At 40.9% G+C, this 19,884-nt stretch overlaps 1 protein-coding gene across 1 annotated transcript; it reads left to right on the top strand.

The window, feature by feature from the left end:
* Positions 1-4,464: 4,464 nt before the first annotated feature.
* On the top strand, positions 4,465-18,639 carry Denr (density regulated re-initiation and release factor). Its single transcript, XM_020159405.2, has 8 exons — positions 4,465-4,622; positions 5,448-5,562; positions 11,122-11,141; positions 12,162-12,246; positions 14,132-14,215; positions 16,710-16,826; positions 18,130-18,269; positions 18,360-18,639. Exons 2-8 carry the CDS (start codon positions 5,457-5,459, stop codon positions 18,402-18,404), a joined length of 597 nt encoding a protein of 198 aa, XP_020014994.1. The 5' UTR covers positions 4,465-4,622; positions 5,448-5,456; the 3' UTR covers positions 18,405-18,639.
* The last annotated feature ends 1,245 nt before the right edge of the window (positions 18,640-19,884 follow it).

Below are 19,884 nucleotides of genomic sequence, written 5' to 3' on the forward strand. Positions count from 1 at the left end.
TCAAACCCCAGAACCATCCCTCTCCTCCCACCCCACCCCCCCAAAGAAAGAAAATACCCAGAAAGAATCAGGTGAAAGAAAATGTCTGACTCAGGGCAAATCTAGCCCCAAGAGTGGAAAAAGAAAACTCATGATTTCTTGAGAATCTGGAAGCACTATGATATGGTATCACATGTTAGCAGAAGTCATGTGTAATTCAAGAAGCTCGGGGTAGACTTTTTATTCTCATCAAAAGAAGACTTCTTAGAATGTCGAAATTGCCCCCTTCCTCCAGGCTTTGTCTGAATGGCCAGTCTTGCAACATCACGTCCTTCCTCATTGTTCTTTAGCCAGGTTTCATCTTTATCTCCTAACTTCAGGCAAGATAAGCTTGACCACCGATTTCCTACTTATAAAGGAAATACTTGGCTTTCTGATAGTATCAGTTTGGATACATTCTGCAGTATAAGAGAAAGCCCTACTACATTGGGTTAAACACTCCGGATGGGGAAGGCATTTGTCTTTCACAATAGGAAGCCCAGAATGGAGAAAGTCAAGAGCTGATGTGGTGAACCCATAACACTGTCAGGATTCCAGACCATTTATGTATGTTCAGTCCAAAACCCTCTGTGCCCAGGCTGGTCCCTTATGGTTGCAAGAGGGTGCTGTGCCTCCTGCCTCGTGTCCATGAGGACATAGAACAAAAGGGCAAAGCTATTTTTATGTGGTCTTGTCGCTTTGATTTGACAAGTGTTAAACTATAATTTTTTTTTTTGTGGTACTGGGGCTTGAACTCAGGGCCTTCACCTTGAGCCACTCCAACAGTCCTATTTTTGTGAAGGGTTTTTCGAGACAGGGTCTCAAGGAACTGTTTGCCCAGGCTGACTTTGAACCGTGATCCTCCTGATCTCTGCCTCCTGAGTAGCTAGGATTACAGGTGTGAGCCACCTGCACCCGGCTAACCTATAAATTTTAAAAGAATAAAAACACGATGCATCCAACCATAAAATAAATACATGTCAAAATTTTATTTCACTCATTTAATAAGAGACTCAGAAAGATGTTAAAACCAGTTCAAAGGAGAGAAATTGAAAAGCCATATACACAAAGGCAATTATACTTACATACATACATTCATAGGTAATCAGGAATGGTGAAATGAATTTCTAAATAGATGGAAAACCAGTTGATGTCATTAGAGACTTAATTGATTGCAGCCCTTGCATTTCTACAGATAAGATCCATTTGCAATGTATTACAAAATTGTAAAATAACTCAAAGAATGGGAGACACAAGGATTCAGTAAAGGGAATGCTAGAACAGAATAGCCAATATTTATTTTTACCCATTTTGAAATCTTTCTAACAGAAGGTTTTCCCTCCTCAGGGATTTCTACTTGTATTTCATCCACCAGAACCTTCCTGGCCATTTTTGATTTGCCAGAGAAGCTGGAAAATTGAGTATCTTTAGCTAGACACACTATCTTAAATAAATAGGATTCTGTTAGTACAGGAGTCTGCCTCATCTATGCACCCAGTTGATGTGTTAAGAGCACTAGCATATTTAGTAATTTTATCATATCTGAGTATGAGGATGCCTATAGAGCATGTCTGTTATTTTGATATCTTAGCATCACTCTTTCCTCTGGTAGTAATGCTTGTTTTCTTCCTTGATAGATCCTCTCACCACTCTCCAAACTCGGCTTCAAAGATGGACCTTGATCAATTGGTTTAGGAATGGACGAACTCAAGCCAGCCAATCAGATTCAACTAATGGACTTCTACTGGAAGAAACCTGTGACTTAATACAAGATAGTAATATTTCTTTCTGAAAGATATATAATCAATTTTGTGACAATGCTTGGTGCCCAGGTGCATTCCTGAATCCTATGTAATAATTCCATTGCTTCTCAGAGAGTCTGTGGCTTCCTTTAAGAAACCACGGGAATGTAGCCTTCATACATCATCTCCCCTTTTAGGACCTGAGAGCTGAAAGGTTGTGAGAAGTGCAAACCTGGGTTTCAATGGCAGCTGTGTTAGACATAGCCTACCCAGAAAATGGAACCCCCATCTAAGTACAGAAAGCAAAGGAGAATTGGTTACACAGAGGAGAGGAAGGTGTGTATGGGGAGGAGGGGTATAGAACTGTTGAAAGTTTAAACAGAGGTAGTGAGGTAACACAGACAAGCAATTGCAGGAAGCATCAGAACCCCTAAGCTAGAGGCTATATGCAGGGAGAATGGTGTTCTAGAAGCCAGGGGCTGATGTCCCCTAACAGTGCAGCAGGAGAACCAGTTAGTGCCAGAGATGCTGCTCGAGAGAGTAGAATAGGGTGTGTGGATCAGAAGAGGGGAAAAAAATAAGGAAGCCTGGGATAGGAGTCTACAGGGTTAGCACCCCCTGCTGTACAAAGTGGAGCAGGAAAGGCTGAGGCATGAAACTGAAGATATTGGTGTATCAGGCAGTAGAGGTTACTTATGTACACATCATCACTTCTACATCTAAAGTGCCATCGATCGTAACATGCACAATTATTTTATGCATCACTAAGAAAGAAAAACACTGCAAACTTAATTGACACAATGCTAAGACTTCATTGGAAAATGCATCTCCATATAAGAAATGATACGGGGTGGGGGCAGGGGGGAGAAATGACCCAAGCATTGTATGCACTTATGAATAATAAAACAATAAAAAAATGATGAAATGTGAAAAATGTGCTTTTTATTTTTGAGACAGCATTGCATTATGTAGCCCAGGCTGGCCTCAAACTCTTGATGCTCCTGCCTCAGCTTCCTGAGTGCTAGAGTTACCAGCTCTCCTGAGTGCATGATTCACCATGACTGGCTAAAAATGTGCATCTTAAAATCAATACAATATGCTATTTGCTTTGTGAATCCAGGGCATTGAGCTTGCTTGTCAAGCACTCTACTACTGAGCTATATCCCCAACCCCTTGCTGTGTGATCTTTAGCATATGTGAACTAAGTTAATTTCTGCCTTTGAACTTTGATTTCTCCATCTGGAAATTAGGGAAGATAATCCCTACTTCACAGGGTGTTTGTGTGCACTAAGTCAGCTAACATATTTAAGACTGTAAAATTTACTGACAGTGAGGACTTCCTTTTGTTCACTTGTGTATTCGCAGTGCCTATCATGTTACCGGGCATAAAGAAGAAGCCTAAAAAAAGCTTCTAGAATGAATTCACCAGGACACTGCACCTCCAGACAAGCATGCTTCCTGGCCCATAATAAGGGGGCAAATATCAATAAATAAAATACATAATTACTGGAATCAAACATGCCTTGGTGGGCACAAGACATAGTTTTCTTTCACAAGGATAATGTAGAATTAAGTCTCTCTTGTGATGGAGGGAACTCCTGATTTAGGAAAGTTGTCAGAGTAGCATCCACGCTGGATGAAACTCTGGTGGCAAAGATTGGGTCAGATGGCTTAGTTCACATACAAAATAACTTGTAAAGAGAAATTTAAAGGGGTGTTAGTAGTGGTGGTGAATAAAGTTGGCAAGTGAAGGAGGTGATTTGGTGGGTATGAGTGGAGGATAAGATGAAATAGGAAAGAACAACTTTCCCATCTACAAATCACTATTTTTGGTTACCACTGCCCTATTCCTCCTATCTCTGAAAGCCTTGTAGTGTTATCATTCCCACTTCACAAATGAGACTCAGGTTGAGTATGCAGATGAAGGAATTTTCCCAAAATAAAATAAGTAGATGGAAACAAGACTAAGACACACCTTGTGTGGTCATGTGTAGCAGTTTCGGCTTGAGATGAGACAGATTAATTCTAATTTAGAACACAGTTTTGTTTTTGTTTTTTTTTGGCGGTACTGGGGTTTGAACTCAGAGCCTCACACTTGCTAGGCAGGTGCTGTACAACATGTAAGGACAGATAAACACGAAAAAGTTAATGAAAACAATTGCTAGCCTGGTGACATTGTGGGCGATGAAAAAATGTAAATAGTATTAAAACGATCTTTTCAAGAATAATTCCCCTATAGTACTGGGAGACAGAGGCAGGAAATTCATGAATTCTAGACCATCCTGGGATACACAGCGAGACTCCTGTCTCAAAAAATCCAAGAGCTGAGCCCCAGTATCGCAAAAAATAAAAAATAAAAATTCTCCAACATAGGATATGACGTGTAGATGAAACCAAATGAATTATTCAGCTGCAACCTTGCCGGAAAAGAGAGAATTATTCGATGGGCTGGAGGTTAGTCAGGACCGTAGGATGTACCCCAGACTGTGGGGCAATGTTGCCCAAGGTTATTAATAAGGAGTCATTTCTGACTCAGCTGTGTCCCCTTGCGCGACCATACCTGGAACGCGCCACCTCTTCTACAGGTAGCGAGCACCTCCTATTGGTTTCCCGCCTCCCAGCTGCTTGGCCCCGCCCACAGAGCGAGCTGCGCATGCTCTGTATCTTCGCCCCGCCCCCTAGCTCAGCTTTCTCGCGACATCCGCCTAGCGACGGCCTGAGTCTCGCGATAAAGGCCTATTATCTCGCGGGAAGGTTTTTGGTGTAGACGGGCTTTTGGGCGCTCCTGGCCAGGGAAGAGGAGTTGCATGTGTCGCTTCAGCTGGCGGGAGTGGAGGCGGCGGGGTCTGTGCGACCGCCTGGGTAACGACCCCTTGTGCTTCTTCTGCTTTCTAGAAGCTCGTAGCTAGCGTAGGGGAAGCTAAGGTGCTGCCTGGAGGAAGGGGGCCGGGCCGAGCGTCTCCACCCCCGCCCACATGGGCCCCCTGTGGTGTCTCCGGGATTGCCCTCTTACATTCTGTCCCCCTTCCTGATTCTGCTCATATGTTAGTTGCTCATCCTCAGGATCTGGTTACCCTGTCCGCTCCCATCCTCTTCCCTCACTCCTCCGTGCCCTTGCCTTGGCATCTCGCTGCCCCCACACCCTGCATTCTGCACATCTCGGATGACCCGCCCCCTCTTGCTAAGCTGCTCTGGCCTCTTGGTCAGCTGCCTTGTAACCTTCTCACTGCAGTTTGCATCCCTCTTCGATCACCCCTCAGACCTTTTTTTTTTTTTTTTGTACTGGGGTTTGAACTCAGGGCCTCTCTCTTGCTAGGCAGGCGCTGTACCACTTGAGCCACTCCGCCAGCCCACCCTTAGACCTTTTGATCCGTCTCCATGAAGGTCACCCACCCCATCTATTTTCCCCCATTGCTTCCTCTTTTTTTCTAGCGTCCTCTTCTCTCCCCCCTCAATCCTTTACGGCCCATTTGCTACTGGCTTCCCTATGGACTCACGGAGTACGTAGATTAACCTAGAATTGGTCATTTATGAATCTAATGCAGCTTGTATCCTTCCTTTAGCAGAGAATTGAAACAGCTTTAGGGTAGAGCGAAATGAAGTGAAAGGAGGCAAGACTGCACCCCAGTACTGTTCCTCTCCAGGGTCTTGGTCCAAAATCGTGAAGATTTGTTATTTTGCTTACAGGTTTGTGAGATGGCTACTGACATTTCTGAATCCAGTGGGGCTGATTGCAAAGGAGATCCGAGGAACAGTGCCAAGTTAGATGCCGATTACCCACTTCGAGTCCTGTATTGTGGAGGCAAGTGTTGGAGGGGAAAGTGGTTTTTACTCACTATGCTTTTTTGCCTAGTGTTAATAGTTTGATGTTTTGGCCACTTAAGCTTTTTTTTGCCCCATCTGTCTTTGTGGTTTGGTGAATCCTTAATTGATGAGGAGGATGAATGGCTTATAAGATTTCCCCAACTATGTGATTTGTGTATTGTTACTTGGCCTGGAGGAGCTTACAGTCCAGTTGTGCAGATAGATTATTTCAGCTTGATATTATGTGCAATTGTAGCTATTCCTTCCTTCCTTTCTTCCTTCCTTCCTTCCTCTCTCCCTCCCTCCCTCGTCCCTCCCTCCCTCCCGGCCCAGGCTGGCTTCAAACTTACGATCCTCCTGCCTCAGCCACCCATGAGTGGATCACAGGCATGTGCCACCACACTGAACCCTGGTAGTCTGGTGGGAGGGCTTCTTGGAAGACATTGACTCTTAAGGATAGTGAAGATAGAGAAGGAAGTGAACAGCTATGTAAGAAAAAGCTTGATATATGTCACAAAATTGAGCAGCTTTGAATTAATATGTAGTATAGAGAGGGTGTCTATTAAGGAGTGATGAAGATGAGGTTGGAGTGATGGGTAGTAGGACAGTCAGTTTTGGTAAAGTCTGTTAGTTTGAATGATAATATATATATAGATGTAGATGTAGAATTAATCAAGATTTTTTCCCCCAAGTGCTTTTTTACTCATTTGCAATATGGAAATATTAATGAATTGCATATGTACTGTTTTATTAGCATCTTAGAAAATTTCAGGAAAATTTGAAGCTAAAGGACAGTAAAGGGGCAAATAAACATTTATCTTTCAGGTTTTGTTTTTTTTTTTTTTTTTTTGAGATAGGGTCTCATTATGTAGCCAGAGTGGCCTTGAACTTGATCCTTCAGCCTCAGCCTCTGAGTGCTGGGATTAGAGGCATGTACCACTATGCCTGGCTTTTGGTCAATGCTTTTGAATACTCACTGTGTGCCTAGCTATAGGTGCTGGGACTGAGTAGTAAATAAATCAAAAAGGTCCTTGTTCTCATGGACTTTACATTCTGTTAGTACCATATCATATAGTCCTCATCTGGAATTTAAGTACTGTAGAAGGAGAAATGATGTCATTGAGTTAAAAAATTGTAGCAGCTCTTAAATTGGATGTGGTAAGACATGCCTGTAATCTCAGCACTCAGAAGGCTAAGGTGGAAGGATTGAGAAGTTTGAGGCCAGCCTAGTTTACAGGGTGAGAAGCTGTCTCAAAAAACCAAAAATGAAAAAAGAAACAAATATTATAGCAACTCATCACTATTAAAGCTAGTGAGTAGAACATCAGCAAGAGAGTAGGCAGGGGAACTTTTTGTAGGGTTAACTGTTTTGTTCTGATCCTGGTCTTATATAGTTAAATTCACTGCCTTTGGAGTCACAGCCCAGGGTTTGCATCCTGACTCCAGCACTTGACAGGTGTGTGACCCTGGGCAAGTCACTTGATTTTTGCAGAGGTCTAAGATAAAGAGGAAGATTATGTCTTAAGTCTGATGATTCATGTAAAGCACCTGGCACAACAACTAACATAGAGCTTAGTTCACTAAATGCTGTTTTATTAAATGGAAGACTCCATATTTTTATGAAATGCACTATTACCTTAGATTTCACTAAGAAAGGGAAAAAACAATACCAATCACATTGATGTGCCATAATCATGAGATGTATCTCTATAAAAATGTAAAAGAAAAAAATGGAGTTGATAAGATACAAGAAATAAAACCATGCTGTAGCTGTAGAATTGCTGTGTTACTTCTAAAATGGCTTTTGAAGAATGACACTCTTCAATCTATCCCACTGGCCCACTGGTAATTTTTTTGAGGGGGGAGGGTAGTACTGGGGTTGCTTGTGATCAGGGCTTCATGCTTGTTAGGCCGGCACTCCACCACTCGAGTCATGTCCTGCCCTGATACTTTGCTTCGACAAGCAGTCCCTAACCTTTTTCAATTCTTTCTTTTCATTCCCCTTCCTATCTTGTATGATATTGTGGGCACCAGGATGAGGGAAGGGACAGTTCTTCCCTGAGTTGTTTAGGATCTACGTGTATAAGAAACGCTTAAAGATTACTAAATGCTGAATTAAGTCATAGTGACTAACTATAAGTTAGAGGATCAGGAAGGGAGATGGATCTTTGTCCAGAGGGAAGTATGGAAATTTTCAAGGAAATGGGTTTTATATTATGCTGATAAGGAGAAGTTATAAGGAAAAGTAAAGGAATTCATAGCAATATGGTAGCAAAATTTAATATGCTATCTTTAGGGGAGAGGGAGATGAAATTGCTGATTAGAGCATAATGCTGATTTAGAGTATAGTAAAAAACCAGGAGAGAGGTGGTGGGGTAATTTCTGGGAGTCATTTTGTCTTTGGAATTCAGACTTAGGTGCGGAAGTCTACCCAAGTTTAAATCCTGGTGAATCAACAATTTACCAAGACTATCAAAAGTATTGACTTGAGTACTTCTGATGCATCGGGTCCTGGGCTAAGTTCTGGGGAGGATTGTAAATTGGCAGGGGCCCTTCTTTCACCTAGTTGTAATTTACACCAGGCAGATGTTAGTGAACGCTGAAAGAAAGATTCAGGTGAAATTGGCAGCAGAGAGTGACAAATAAAAATCTGTATAGTAGTTAGCTTTTTGTTGGTGTGACTGGAATACCTGGTAGAAACAATTTAAAGGAGGAGATACTTACTTTTAGTCCACCGTGGTGGGGAGGACATTGTGGAGCAGAGCAGTTCACATCATGGTAGTCAAGAAGCAGAGTGAAGCAACTTAAACGATGGTAGACAGGTGGCAGAGAAAAGGGAAATATATAGTCCCCAAGGACTGTACTGTAGTTCCTTGACCTACCACCTCCATTAGGCTCCACTGGCTACCTTTCTCCACCTCAAAGTCATGCCTTTGAATCCTCCAAGGGATTAATCCATTCAGTAGGTCAGAGCCCTTATGATCTAATGTCTCTGGAAACACCCTCACAGACAGCCCCAGAAGTGCACTTTACTAATCTCCTAGACATTTCTTAATCCAATAAAGTTGACAATCAAAACTAACCACAGTCTAGGACAATGATGGCATTGAAGGAGGGGACATTTCTCTCAGTTGTAGGGAATCAGTAAAGACTTCATAGAGATAAGCACAGGTGAATGGGGATTTGAAGGAAAGGTAGCATTCAGGCAGGCACAACAGCACAGGACACACGTGCCAGTCCAAGTGGCAAAGGAAGAGAGTTAGGAAAGTAATGGGGAATGTAGTAGAAGATGTTGGAAGTGTGATAGTTTGGTTGTAATGTGGGATTTATGAAGATTGGCAGGACATTGTAACAGTGAGGTTTGGGGTCAAATTGTTGAGGACTTCATTTGTAGATAACTTAAGCTGCTGAAGGTTTTTTAGCAGACAAGTTATATAAAGATGAATCTAACAGTAGGATAAAAGTTGAGGGAGGGGGCTTCTGGAGGAGGTTACACAAATGAATCACATTACAAATTCCAGTGTGCCAAACTCACTGCATCCTGCCTGCCCTCAGTGACCTCCAGCTTTTTGTAGGTATACTGTGAATGTCTTAACTGTGCTTGGGGTTAACTTAGCCATCTCAGGTGTGAGTATCGGATTCAGGAAATACTAAATTAGGTGCTTATGCTGTAGTTGGTTTTTGGAGCTGCACTTCTGGGGCATGGTAACTTAAATGTCATTTTAGCTTTTTTTTTTTTTGGTGCCTGGGGTTGAATTCAGAGCCTTGTGTTTGCTGGGTATGTGCTGTACTACTCGGGCCAAGCCCCCAGCCCTTTCTGCTTTAGTTATTTTTGAGATAGGGTCTCATGTTTATGTCTTAGTTGGCCTGGGCCTCAGTTCTCCTGTGTACACTTCTTGCATAGTCGAGATGACAGACCTGCACTACCACACCTAGCTTGTATTGATTGAGATGGTGTTTTGCTAACTTTTTGCCTGGGCTGGCCTTGAACCTGGATCCTTCTGATCTCCACTTCCTGTGTAGGTGGGATTACAGATGTGAGCCACCATGCTTGGCTCTCATTTTAGCCTATGAAGTAATGGTCAGGTATAGTGGAAAGCTGTCCTGTCCCCTCTGTGTTCCTCCACTTAAAAACATTCCCATCTATACAGGTCAGACCACTTGTCCTCTCCATTAATACTTAGGCAGCTGTCGGCTCAGATGGCTCACTGGCATCTCAGAATGGACCCTCCACCCTAATCTTTTTCATTTGGACACTAACCAGAACTTTTGGCTTCTCCACATCTAGTCCTGCTTGTTCCTACTTGTTTTATCTCCTGTGCTACCACCCTATTCCAGGACTTTTATCTCTTCCCTGAATGATTGTCACCATCTTCCTTAACAAGTTTTCCTACTTCTACTCTTTTCCTACTGGAAAAAAAAAGAAAACAATTGAGGGAGGCACGCTTATAGGCCATATTCTAATAAGATATTAGACAAAATTACTGAGGGTTTAACTGAGTTCGTAGTCAGGTGTGGTGGCATGCACCTGTTCCAGGAGGGACTGATTCAGGATCACTGAAGACCAGCCTGGGCTGGGCATAAATTAGGAAGAGAAGGTTGAGGAAATGGAACAATAGAATCAATAGGACAAAGCAGTTTTTGGAGTTTGAAGACAAGGGAGAGGGGAGAAATTCACTTATTAAAACTGTGCTGAATGTAATTGCTGATAGACATTTAGTATTTTTAGAGTACTTAGGGAAAATCCTTACAGAATATTTAAGAGAAAAGTAGACGAGGTTGTGACACAGGCATGTTCCTTATTGTTCCTTCCTCATCCTGCCATTCCCCCTTTTCAAAAGGAGAAGAATGCAAATTAGAGAGGACTGGCCCCAGCTCTCAGCTAGAATCTCAGTAGGTGTGCAGAGAACAGTTTGAATTCATTTAGAAAAGTGTTTTAAGCTTCTCTGTCTGTGCCAGTTATTGAGATCCATATACAGAAATGAGTTAAGACACAGTTATCTTTTGGAAGCTCACAAAAAAGCTAACTGAAGACAAACTTTTTTTTTTGGACAGGGGAGAGTATTAGGGTTTGAACTCAAGGCCTCACATTTGCTAGACATACTCTCTACCACTTGAGCAATACCCCCAATCCAAAACATACTAAAGGTTTGATGTCCATCAACTGAAGTCTTTAGATCAAAAATTTAAGAGAGTATCATCTCAAGTAACCATGTACCTTTTATCACAAAAAAAACCCAAGTAACCATGTACCTTTTATCACAAAAAAAACCCAACCCTGCAGAGTAGCATTTGAAAAGTGGTACAGAAAAATTAGAGGAAGCTGGGTGTGATGGTATACATGTGTATTCCCAGCCCTCAGGAGGCTGAGGCATGAAAATCTCAAGTTTGAGGCCAGCCTAGGCTGCATAGTGAATCCCTGTCAAAAAAGGAAAGGAAGGGAAAATTAGAGGAAAAACTAGAGATGAATTATTTTGTCAAATATAAAAGTAATGAACCCTGTATATATTTATGTATTTAACATTTTAAATGTTTTTTTTCTCTTTCCATTTCTCAGTCTGTTCATTACCAACAGAGGTAAGTCCTTTACTTTTTTTTTCCTTCCCTCTTTTCTAACTTCTGCATTTGAGGTTACTCTGGGTTCTTTTTTTTTTTTTTTTTTTTTTTTTATGGTACTGGGGTTTGAACTTGGGGCTTACACCTTGAGCCACTCCACCAGCCCTTTTTTGTGATAGGCTTTTTCAAGATAAGAGTCTTGTGAACTGTTTGCCTGTGTTGGCTTCTAACTGCGATCCTCCTGATCTCTGCCTCCTGAGTAGTTAGGATTACAGGTGTGAGCCACTAGCACCTGGCTTGAAGTCATTCTTGATTTTAAAGTTAACCTAAGAACTTTGTTTTTTGTTTTTCATTTTGTGTCATTTGAGAGTAAGGCAACCTTTTGTAGGAAACTTTGATCTAGAATACTTTTATGGCCTTGAGACAGAGTCTCACTGTATTGCCTAGACTGGCCTTAAACTCCTGGACTCAAATGAGTATGCATCACCATGCCTGACTAATACGTATGCCTTTTTTAAAATTCAATTTTATTTTTTCGGTGGTACTGAACTCTGGGCTTCATGCTTGCTGAGCAGGCACTCTACCACTTGACCAACTCCGCCAGCCCTACGGGTACTTTTTTTTGCACTTGGCTATATGTTTTGGATTTTTGCATGGGATTCATGTATAGTCAGCTGATAAAGCAAGAGTAGCTTCAAAGCCAATACTTACACACTTGAGTAGAAGAAAGATCAATATAAATAATGTGTAAGACTTTCTAAGTCAGGCTGTGTGGACAATGTCAGGAAAATGAGCTCTTTTATTTCATGGCTCTGTTTGACAGAGAAGAAATAAATAGCTACAGTGAGGAGGCATGTGATCTTTTGATTTCTAGTTTTTTATGGGGCATTTCCTGTTTGAATACAGATTTCCTGTGGATGAGAAACCAGGCAAGAGTAGTTTATCATTATTTATACACTAAGAGTAAGGAATGATTTTTAACTAAAATGTATTGGTTGACAATGTCTTGTTATGACTCAATTTGTTGTTGTTTTCTCACAGTACTGTGAATATATGCCTGATGTTGCTAAATGTAGACAATGGTTAGAGAAGAATTTTCCAAATGAGTTTGCAAAACTCACTGTAGGTATGAACTTTGTTTTGAATTTTTTTTCTTTTATCAAATTTGTGTAACTGAAACAAATGCATGAATGGTATTATTTTAAAGATATGAAAGTTCTATTATAGTAAGATATTAGAGTTCCATTAATCTCTGTTGACTTGAAAACTGCTTAAGTTCTCTGAGACAGGATAGATCTAAGTATCAACTGATATAGAAAGATAAGGGCAAATGCATATTCACATTTATTATGGGCATTCTGTGTGCTGAACCTATTTTAGCTTCTGGGGATAAAGCAGTTAAAGAAAAGACCTACTCTTGTGTTAATTACATCCTAGACAGGGAACAAAACAAGTAAAGCATGGTGTACAGGTAGTGATAAGGAAGAACAGGGTATATAAGAATAGTTGGGAATATACTTGAAATTTTATGTAGTGGACAGATGATTTTGCTGAACTGATGATATTTGATGTCATTTCCAAATTGAGGGATATAACATTGCAGGCAGAGGACATGGCCAGTGCAAAGACCTTGAGGCAGAAGCTTAGTATATTCAAGAAACACCAAGGGAGCTGGGCACCAGAGGCTCATGCTTATAATCCTAGCTACTTGGGTGGCTGATATCAAGAGGATCAAGGTTGGAGGCCAGCCCAGGGAAGTAGTTCATGAGATCCCCACCTCCAAAATAACCAGAGCAAAATGGACTGGAGATGTGGCTTAAGTGGTAGAGCACCTGCTTTGCAAGAGCAAAACCCAGAGTTCAAACCCAATCTCACCCCACCCCCCAAAAAACAGGATTTAGCTCAGTGGTAGTATTGCTACCCTAGCAAGCAGGAGATCCTTGCTTTGATCTCCAGCACATAAAATAAAACCAGGGGACCTTTGTGTCTAGAGCTGATTAAAGGAAGGCAGAAAAGTTGGATATGAAGTTGGAGAGGTGATGAGGACCTCATCTTTAGACCAAGTCTTGACTTTCACTCTTGATTGAGATAAGTTGTTGGAGGAGTTGAGCAGAAGAGTGTTCCAGCAGCAGCATTCTGCTGCCGTGTTTGGAATAAATTCAAAGTGGGGGTGGGCATAGGCTCTGAGCAGCGAGAGCAGGTAGGGAGCTCTGGTCAGGAGGCGATGACGACTTAGACCAGAATGGTAGTGGTAGATGATATATTCTGAAGGTAGAGCTGACAGAAGTTTTTGATATGTTAGATTGTGACACAGATAAGCAGCTTGAAGAGTGGAATTGCTATTGCCTGGAGTGAGGCAGATTGGAGGAAGAGACATCAGTTCACTCATACTGATGGCTTCTCTCTCTTTTTCTTTTTCCCCCTCTGGTATTGGGGCTTGAATTCAGGGCCTTCACCTTGAGCCACTCCACCAGTCCTTTATATGTTCGGTATTTCAAGTTAGGGTCTCACAAACTATTTGCCCAAGCTGGCTTCAAACTGTGATACTCCTGATCTTTGCCTCCTGAGTAGCTAGGATTACAGGCGTGAACCACCAGCACTTGACTAACGATGGCTTCTCTTTTAAGATTGATAAAAATGAAGGCAGTAGCAGGAACAAGGGAGAACCTGGGCTGGGAACAGGCCTGCTCCATATGTCCCATGTTGCTCCATTCTGTGCTGCTCAGCTTTCAGATTACTGCCACAAGCATAGATGTCTATACTTGATAAGGCCTTTGGGGATAGTAGCTGTTTAGTCACTATCTGTCCTTGGATAAGAATCCTCAGCACTTAGGATAATGACTTTAGAATTAGACTTGGATGGGAATGTAGTAATGTAATCATTTGCTTTACAAATGTCATACTCATTTGTTAGTAAAATGCTTTTGTTGTATATGAGCTTACTTGGAGGTGATTTGTATTTTAACATTAGTATGAGATGAAATTCTCTTGGATTTCATTTTCCTATCTAGAAAATTCACCCAAACAAGAAGCTGGAATTAGTGAAGGTCAAGGAACAGTAGGAGAAGAAGAGGAAAAGAAAAAACAAAAGAGAGGTAAGCCCTAAATCCATGTTTTGATTTATATAGATATGCCTTCCCTCTGTTAGAAACTAGAAGGACTTAAGAGGATTCCCAAAGTGAGAAACACTTCCTGTTACTGTAATTCCACATATGTAAAATAGAGAGGGATACAAAATCATATTCTCAGGATCATGATGGGTTTTGCTTTATTTATAATAAGCTTTATAATAAAGAAAAAACATTTTTATTTGCCCTGTATATATGTAAAACACAACCAGACAGCTAAAATTCCTACGTGTTCTATTTATGTGGAACCAAGATACTTATGTAATATTTATCCTCTCATTACTTCTGGTAGCTAAATTGAAAACTCTTTTACAGCTGTTCTATTACTCATCTCTCTCCCCCTTCTTTTTTTTTTTTTTTTTTTTTCCAGTACTAGGGAGACACTCTACCACTCAGCTACATTCTCAGCCTTTATCGCTCCTATTTTTTTTTTTGGTGGGACTGGGGTTTAAACTCAGGGCTTTGCACTTGCAAAGTAGGTGCTCTACCATTTGAACCACATTTCCAGCCTCTATCTTTCTCCTTCTAGAACTAGTTCCTCGTGCTTTGGAACCTATCCTTGCCTGTATCTTCATTAATTGCTTATCCTTGTTACTAAAATTAGCTTATAAATATTTTGGGGATTTTGCATCCTTTTTTTGTTGTTTTGGTTTTTTTTGTTTTTCTTTTTTTCTGGGATTTTGCATCCTTAATAGAACTTTCCCCAAAGCCCTTGTCTGTTTTTGATTTTACCATTTCCTTCCCTTCTTAGAAAGATGTGTAGACCCATTACCCCCGTCTGTTCTGTTACTCACTGTTCATCTGGTCTGTCACCTGACTTTAACCTCACTGAAACTGTTCTAATGAAGGTCATCAGTGGATCTGTAATCACTAAGTAACAGAAGCATTTGAGCCCTCTCCTCTCCCAAAGTGTGTGCTACTCTGGTTTTCATGGCATTTTTCTTCTTTGTTCACCTGTCACTCGTCCTTAGTTTTCTGTGCAGATTTTTCTTTCCACTGACCCTTAAAAATGGATGTTTCCCAGGATTCTGTGCTAGATCATCTTACCTTTTTGTTCTGCCTGTTTTCGCTGGCTCTGTCAGATTTCTAATTTCTGCCACACAATACACCTATAATTCTCACATCGTTCCTCTGCACCTTGTCTGTGTCTCTAGGCTGGAAATATGCATGGTCCCACCAACACTAGAAACACAATACTTGTAAGATTAAACTTACTAAGTCCCAAATTGACTTTTTACATTTTCCCCATTTTGGCAGTGGCAGTGCTGTTTATCCCATCATATAAGCCAAAACCTGTTACGCTCTTTCTGCGTGCTTTAGTCAGTCTTAAACACTGTTCTTTCTCCCCTTCTGCTCTTTATCTGTGCTCTTTTACTGTTGCCATGTTTGTTTTATATTTGGATTGGTTTCTGCCTAAGCTAAGGCAGGAACAGTAGTAGCCGTTCCTTCACCCTTACTCATCACAGATGTATCCTCCACACTGGACATAGAGCCATCTTGATAAACCATGAATCTGGTCATATTCCTGCACTCTTTCGGTGCCTTCTCCATGATATAAAGTCAAATATCAAGGGCTTAACATTCTAGTTCCTTAATGACTGGTGTGTATTCTTTTGCTCTTCTGGCTTAATGAGCTACGTTCCCATAAGCATTCTTCAATGAAGACAAGTGTAGTTATCAAATATAATGCCTTTTCTTTTTTCTTTTTAGTGGTATTGGAGTTGAAATCAGTACCTCACTTGCCAGCCATACACTCTTCCACTTGAACCATGCCCCCAGCCCTTTTTGTTTTAGTTATTTTTCAGATAGGTTCTTAAGCTTTTTGCTGGGGCTGGCCTCAGATTATGAACCTCTAATCCTCCTGAGTGGCTGGGACTCCAGTTGTTCACCACCATGCCCAGCTTGTTTTTGAGATAGAGTCTTGCTGACTTTTTTTTTTTTTTTGGCCTAGACTGGCCAGGAACTTCAGTTCTCCTGATCTCTGCTCCCAAGTAGTTGGGATTACAAGTATGGCTGCCACATCCAGGCTAATGTCCTTTCCTATACCTCTCCAGACCTTTTCCATTCATCTGGACATTCACCAGGACTCATCTTAGATGTCACTTCCTCTAGGAAACCTTTTCTGTTCTCTGGAAGGACACTGAGTCATTCCTCTGCAAAGCTATGGTAGTGCCTTATTCATGGATCTGATTGCAGTGTTTGTTAAGTTGTCATATTTAACTTTCTTTGTCTCCCTGGAGGACAGGGACTATGTTCATCTGTGTGTCCTCAGTCCTAAGAGCAGGGTTGGGCATATGGTAGACACTTAATAAATGTTTATTCAGTGGGTGAATTCAGCATGTGATTTTGTATTAGAGAAAAGGAGCTTAAGTCTTCTAAAAATGAACAAATTGAAAGACAGTATTTTGTAATGATGTTAAAAATAAGACAATTAATATAAGCTATTTCTTAATAAATAAAGGTGGAAGGGGTCAGATAAAACAGAAAAAGAAGACCGTACCACAAAAGGTTACTATAGCCAAAATCCCCAGAGCAAAGAAGAAGTATGTGACAAGAGTGTGTGGCCTTGCAACTTTTGGTGAGTTCAGGCTAAAGTTTGCTTGTTTTGCAATGCAAGAATTATGTAGGTTTACACTGTATGAGCCATATTTTCTTTTCTTGCTCTTTGTTTATCTGGTGTCATGTAGTATCACCTCCTGGTGTGAGGGATTGAACCTAGGGCCTTGTGTACTCTACATACCCAACCTCACATCACCAGCCCCCACAGGCTGATTTTTGCTGAAAAGATACTAGATGAGGTTTGTATTTCTAATAGTTTCAGAATCACATTTTGGAGAAATTAAGATTCTTCTGTAGAAGATACTAGTGTAACTTTTCTGGGATTCCTGCTTGTTTTTTTAATTTGTTTTTGAGACGTAATATTGCTGTGTTACCCAGGCTGGCCTCCAACTCTTGATCCTCCTGCTGTAGCTCCCGAGTAACTAGGATTATAGATATAGGCCACCATTCCTGGCTGTTAGGAATTCTGCTTGGGTATGTTTTGGTGGTACTGGGACTTGAACTCGGGGCCTCTCATTTTCATTTGCTAGGCAGGTGTTCTACCACTTGACCCACGCCCCCAGAAATTTTTGCTTTTATTTTTGAGCTAGGGTCTTGTGTTTATGCTTGGGCTGGCCTGGACCGCTGTCCCTCTTTTTTTTTTTTTTTTTTTGGTGGGACTGGGGTTAAATTCAGGGCTTTACATTTGCAAAGCAACTGCTCTACCACCTAAGCGACACTCCCAGACCATTTCACTATGGTTATTTTGGAGCTTGGGTCTCTCCACTATTTTCCCGGGCTGGCCTTGAACCTCGGTCCTCTTGATCTCAGCCTCCCAAGTAGCTGGGATTACAGGCATGAGCCACCAGCACCCAGCTATGCTATCCTATTTATGCTTTTATCCTATTAATGCTTACATGTAGCTAAGATGACAGGTGCATCACCCAGCTTTTGTTAGTTGAAAAGTGGGTCTCTTGAACTTTTTTTGCTCAATGTGGCCTTGTACCAGGATCCTCCCTATTTCTGTCTCCCAGGTAGCCAGGATTACAGCCATGAGCTTCCATGCTGAGTCTGTGGTACATTGGTCTTTCTGTGTGCTAGAGCTGGTGTGAATGGTGCTACCCTTGTGCACTGAGCCTTTATTTGACCTGGAAAATGTATGCTGAATTAAGAGCTCCGCCTATGGCAGGTTTAATTATTGTTCTGAAAGCAGTATGAAATCTGTTAGCACCGTCTGTTTTTTGAATTCAAAATGCAAATTAAATTTCAAAATGAAAATATATCATTGATGCACAATTCCAATTATAGTCTTGCCATTTCTTTTTTAAAAAACAAACAAACAGAAATCGATCTTAAAGAAGCACAAAGATTTTTTGCTCAGAAATTCTCCTGTGGTGCCTCAGTAACAGGAGAGGATGAAATCATCATTCAGGGGGACTTTACGGATGACATCATTGAGGTCATTCAGGAAAAATGGCCTGAGGTAAGTGCATGGGACACATGTGCCCAAAGAAGCAAGTTGCTTCCTTTTTTCTTACTGGATTCATGAGTTGTAATTATTTGTGTCTTATAGGTGGATGACGACAGCATTGAAGACCTTGGAGAAGTAAAGAAGTGAAAACTTGTATTTTAATGATCTGAACTGAGAGTTGATATGTCCAAAGGAAGAGGGGCCTTTTAGAGATATATATTTATCCTACAGTAAACCTGTAGACTCCTCTCATCCTTGGCATTTTCACTGTCTGTACAAGGCTGCTTGGTTTTTTATTGCCAAAGTCTAGTAAAACAAGGAGACCGTCATGCTAATGCATGGACCAGAATTTAGTCAAATAAAAATTTTTGGTCATTTGGTACTGACTTTTTCTCTTTTTAACTTTTTATTTTGGAAAAACTCTATAGACTTTTTTCCTCAGTGCTGGGGATTGAACCCCGGGCCTTGTGCATATCAGGCAAGAGCTCCATCACTGAGATAACACTCCAAGTCACAACACTTTTTGATTTTTTTGTGGGAAGCATTTCTGCTGGTTATCTTACTGATAGAAAGCTGAGTGAATTTTAAGAAAAGTTTGAATTCAGCTTTCTTACCAGTAATATGCCTTGTTGGTGTGATAGTTTCAAGATGGGTGATAAATCTAATAGATTTTATGGTTGAATTTGCTTCTTTATTACCAACAAAGTCCACTTTGTGGTCTACCAACAGTGTTGGTAGGATTTGTTCAAGCTATTACAGAGATTATTTAGTGTAAAGTACATTAAAAGCCTTAAAACCATGTGTACTGTTTGACCCGGTAAGCCACTTCTTAGACACTGTCCTAAAGTAATGATCAATCTTGCATAAAATTTATGGATGATGGTGTTTGTTACAATGTTATCCATAATACCAAAAATTGTGAGTGATACAAATGAACAGTGGGGAAATGGTTCAAGAAGTGATAGTACATTGCGTCCTAAAATATTATACATATGTGTAAAGCTTACCTTTTTCCAAGAACACTTAGAGACGTGTTTGGTGATGTTAAAGGGGGGCGACCCCCAAATCTGTTTAAGATGCTCATTATCATTGCTGTGAGTGAAAAGCCATTCAGGGAGCCTGGGAGTTCTTGTTTTGGCTGTACATTCTGTGAGTAAAATTTTGCTAACCAGTTTAAAATGTGAATCCATGCTCAACATGTCATCTAGGAAATAACAATTGAAACATCTTCCTCATAAGGGAGAAATGAATCAATTAGGTCAATTTAAACTTTGCTTTAAGTCAGGTACTGCAGATTGAAAAGATTTGTAGTGTTAAAAATTGCTTTAGACTGGCTTGCAGACTGGTTCATGTGGTAGAGCGCCTGCCTAGCAAGCAAGCCCTGAGTTCAAACTCCATACCTCCAAAAAAAAAAAAAATTGATATAGACACCTTTAAGCAACTTAGGAGGCATGGGAAAGGAGAGAGGAAGGAATTGGGGCGGGGGGAAGCCTTAGAACCCGTGAAATCATTGTTTATTGCCATGCAAATACAGTCTTGAATGAAAGGTGTTTTTAAAAAATGGTGTCTTAGATGTGTAATAAAGATGTAAATTTAAAAATAAAATTCCTCATTGACTGAATTTTAC

The sequence above is a fragment of the Castor canadensis genome, chromosome 18 (assembly GCF_047511655.1).
Source record: "Castor canadensis chromosome 18, mCasCan1.hap1v2, whole genome shotgun sequence".
NCBI lineage: Eukaryota > Metazoa > Chordata > Mammalia > Rodentia > Castoridae > Castor > Castor canadensis.

What these genes read in the sequence shown, in the direction of transcription:
- Denr (XM_020159405.2), top strand. Translation starts at nt 5,457, where the DNA reads ATGGCTACTGACATTTCTGAATCCAGTGGGGCTGATTGCAAAGGAGAT. An exon ending in GTTTGCAAAACTCACTGTAG is followed by an intron (nt 12,247 to 14,131) that starts GTATGAACTTTG and finishes TTTCCTATCTAG; the next exon opens with AAAATTCACCCAAACAAGAA. An exon ending in GTGTGGCCTTGCAACTTTTG is followed by an intron (nt 16,827 to 18,129) that starts GTGAGTTCAGGC and finishes ACAAACAAACAG; the next exon opens with AAATCGATCTTAAAGAAGCA.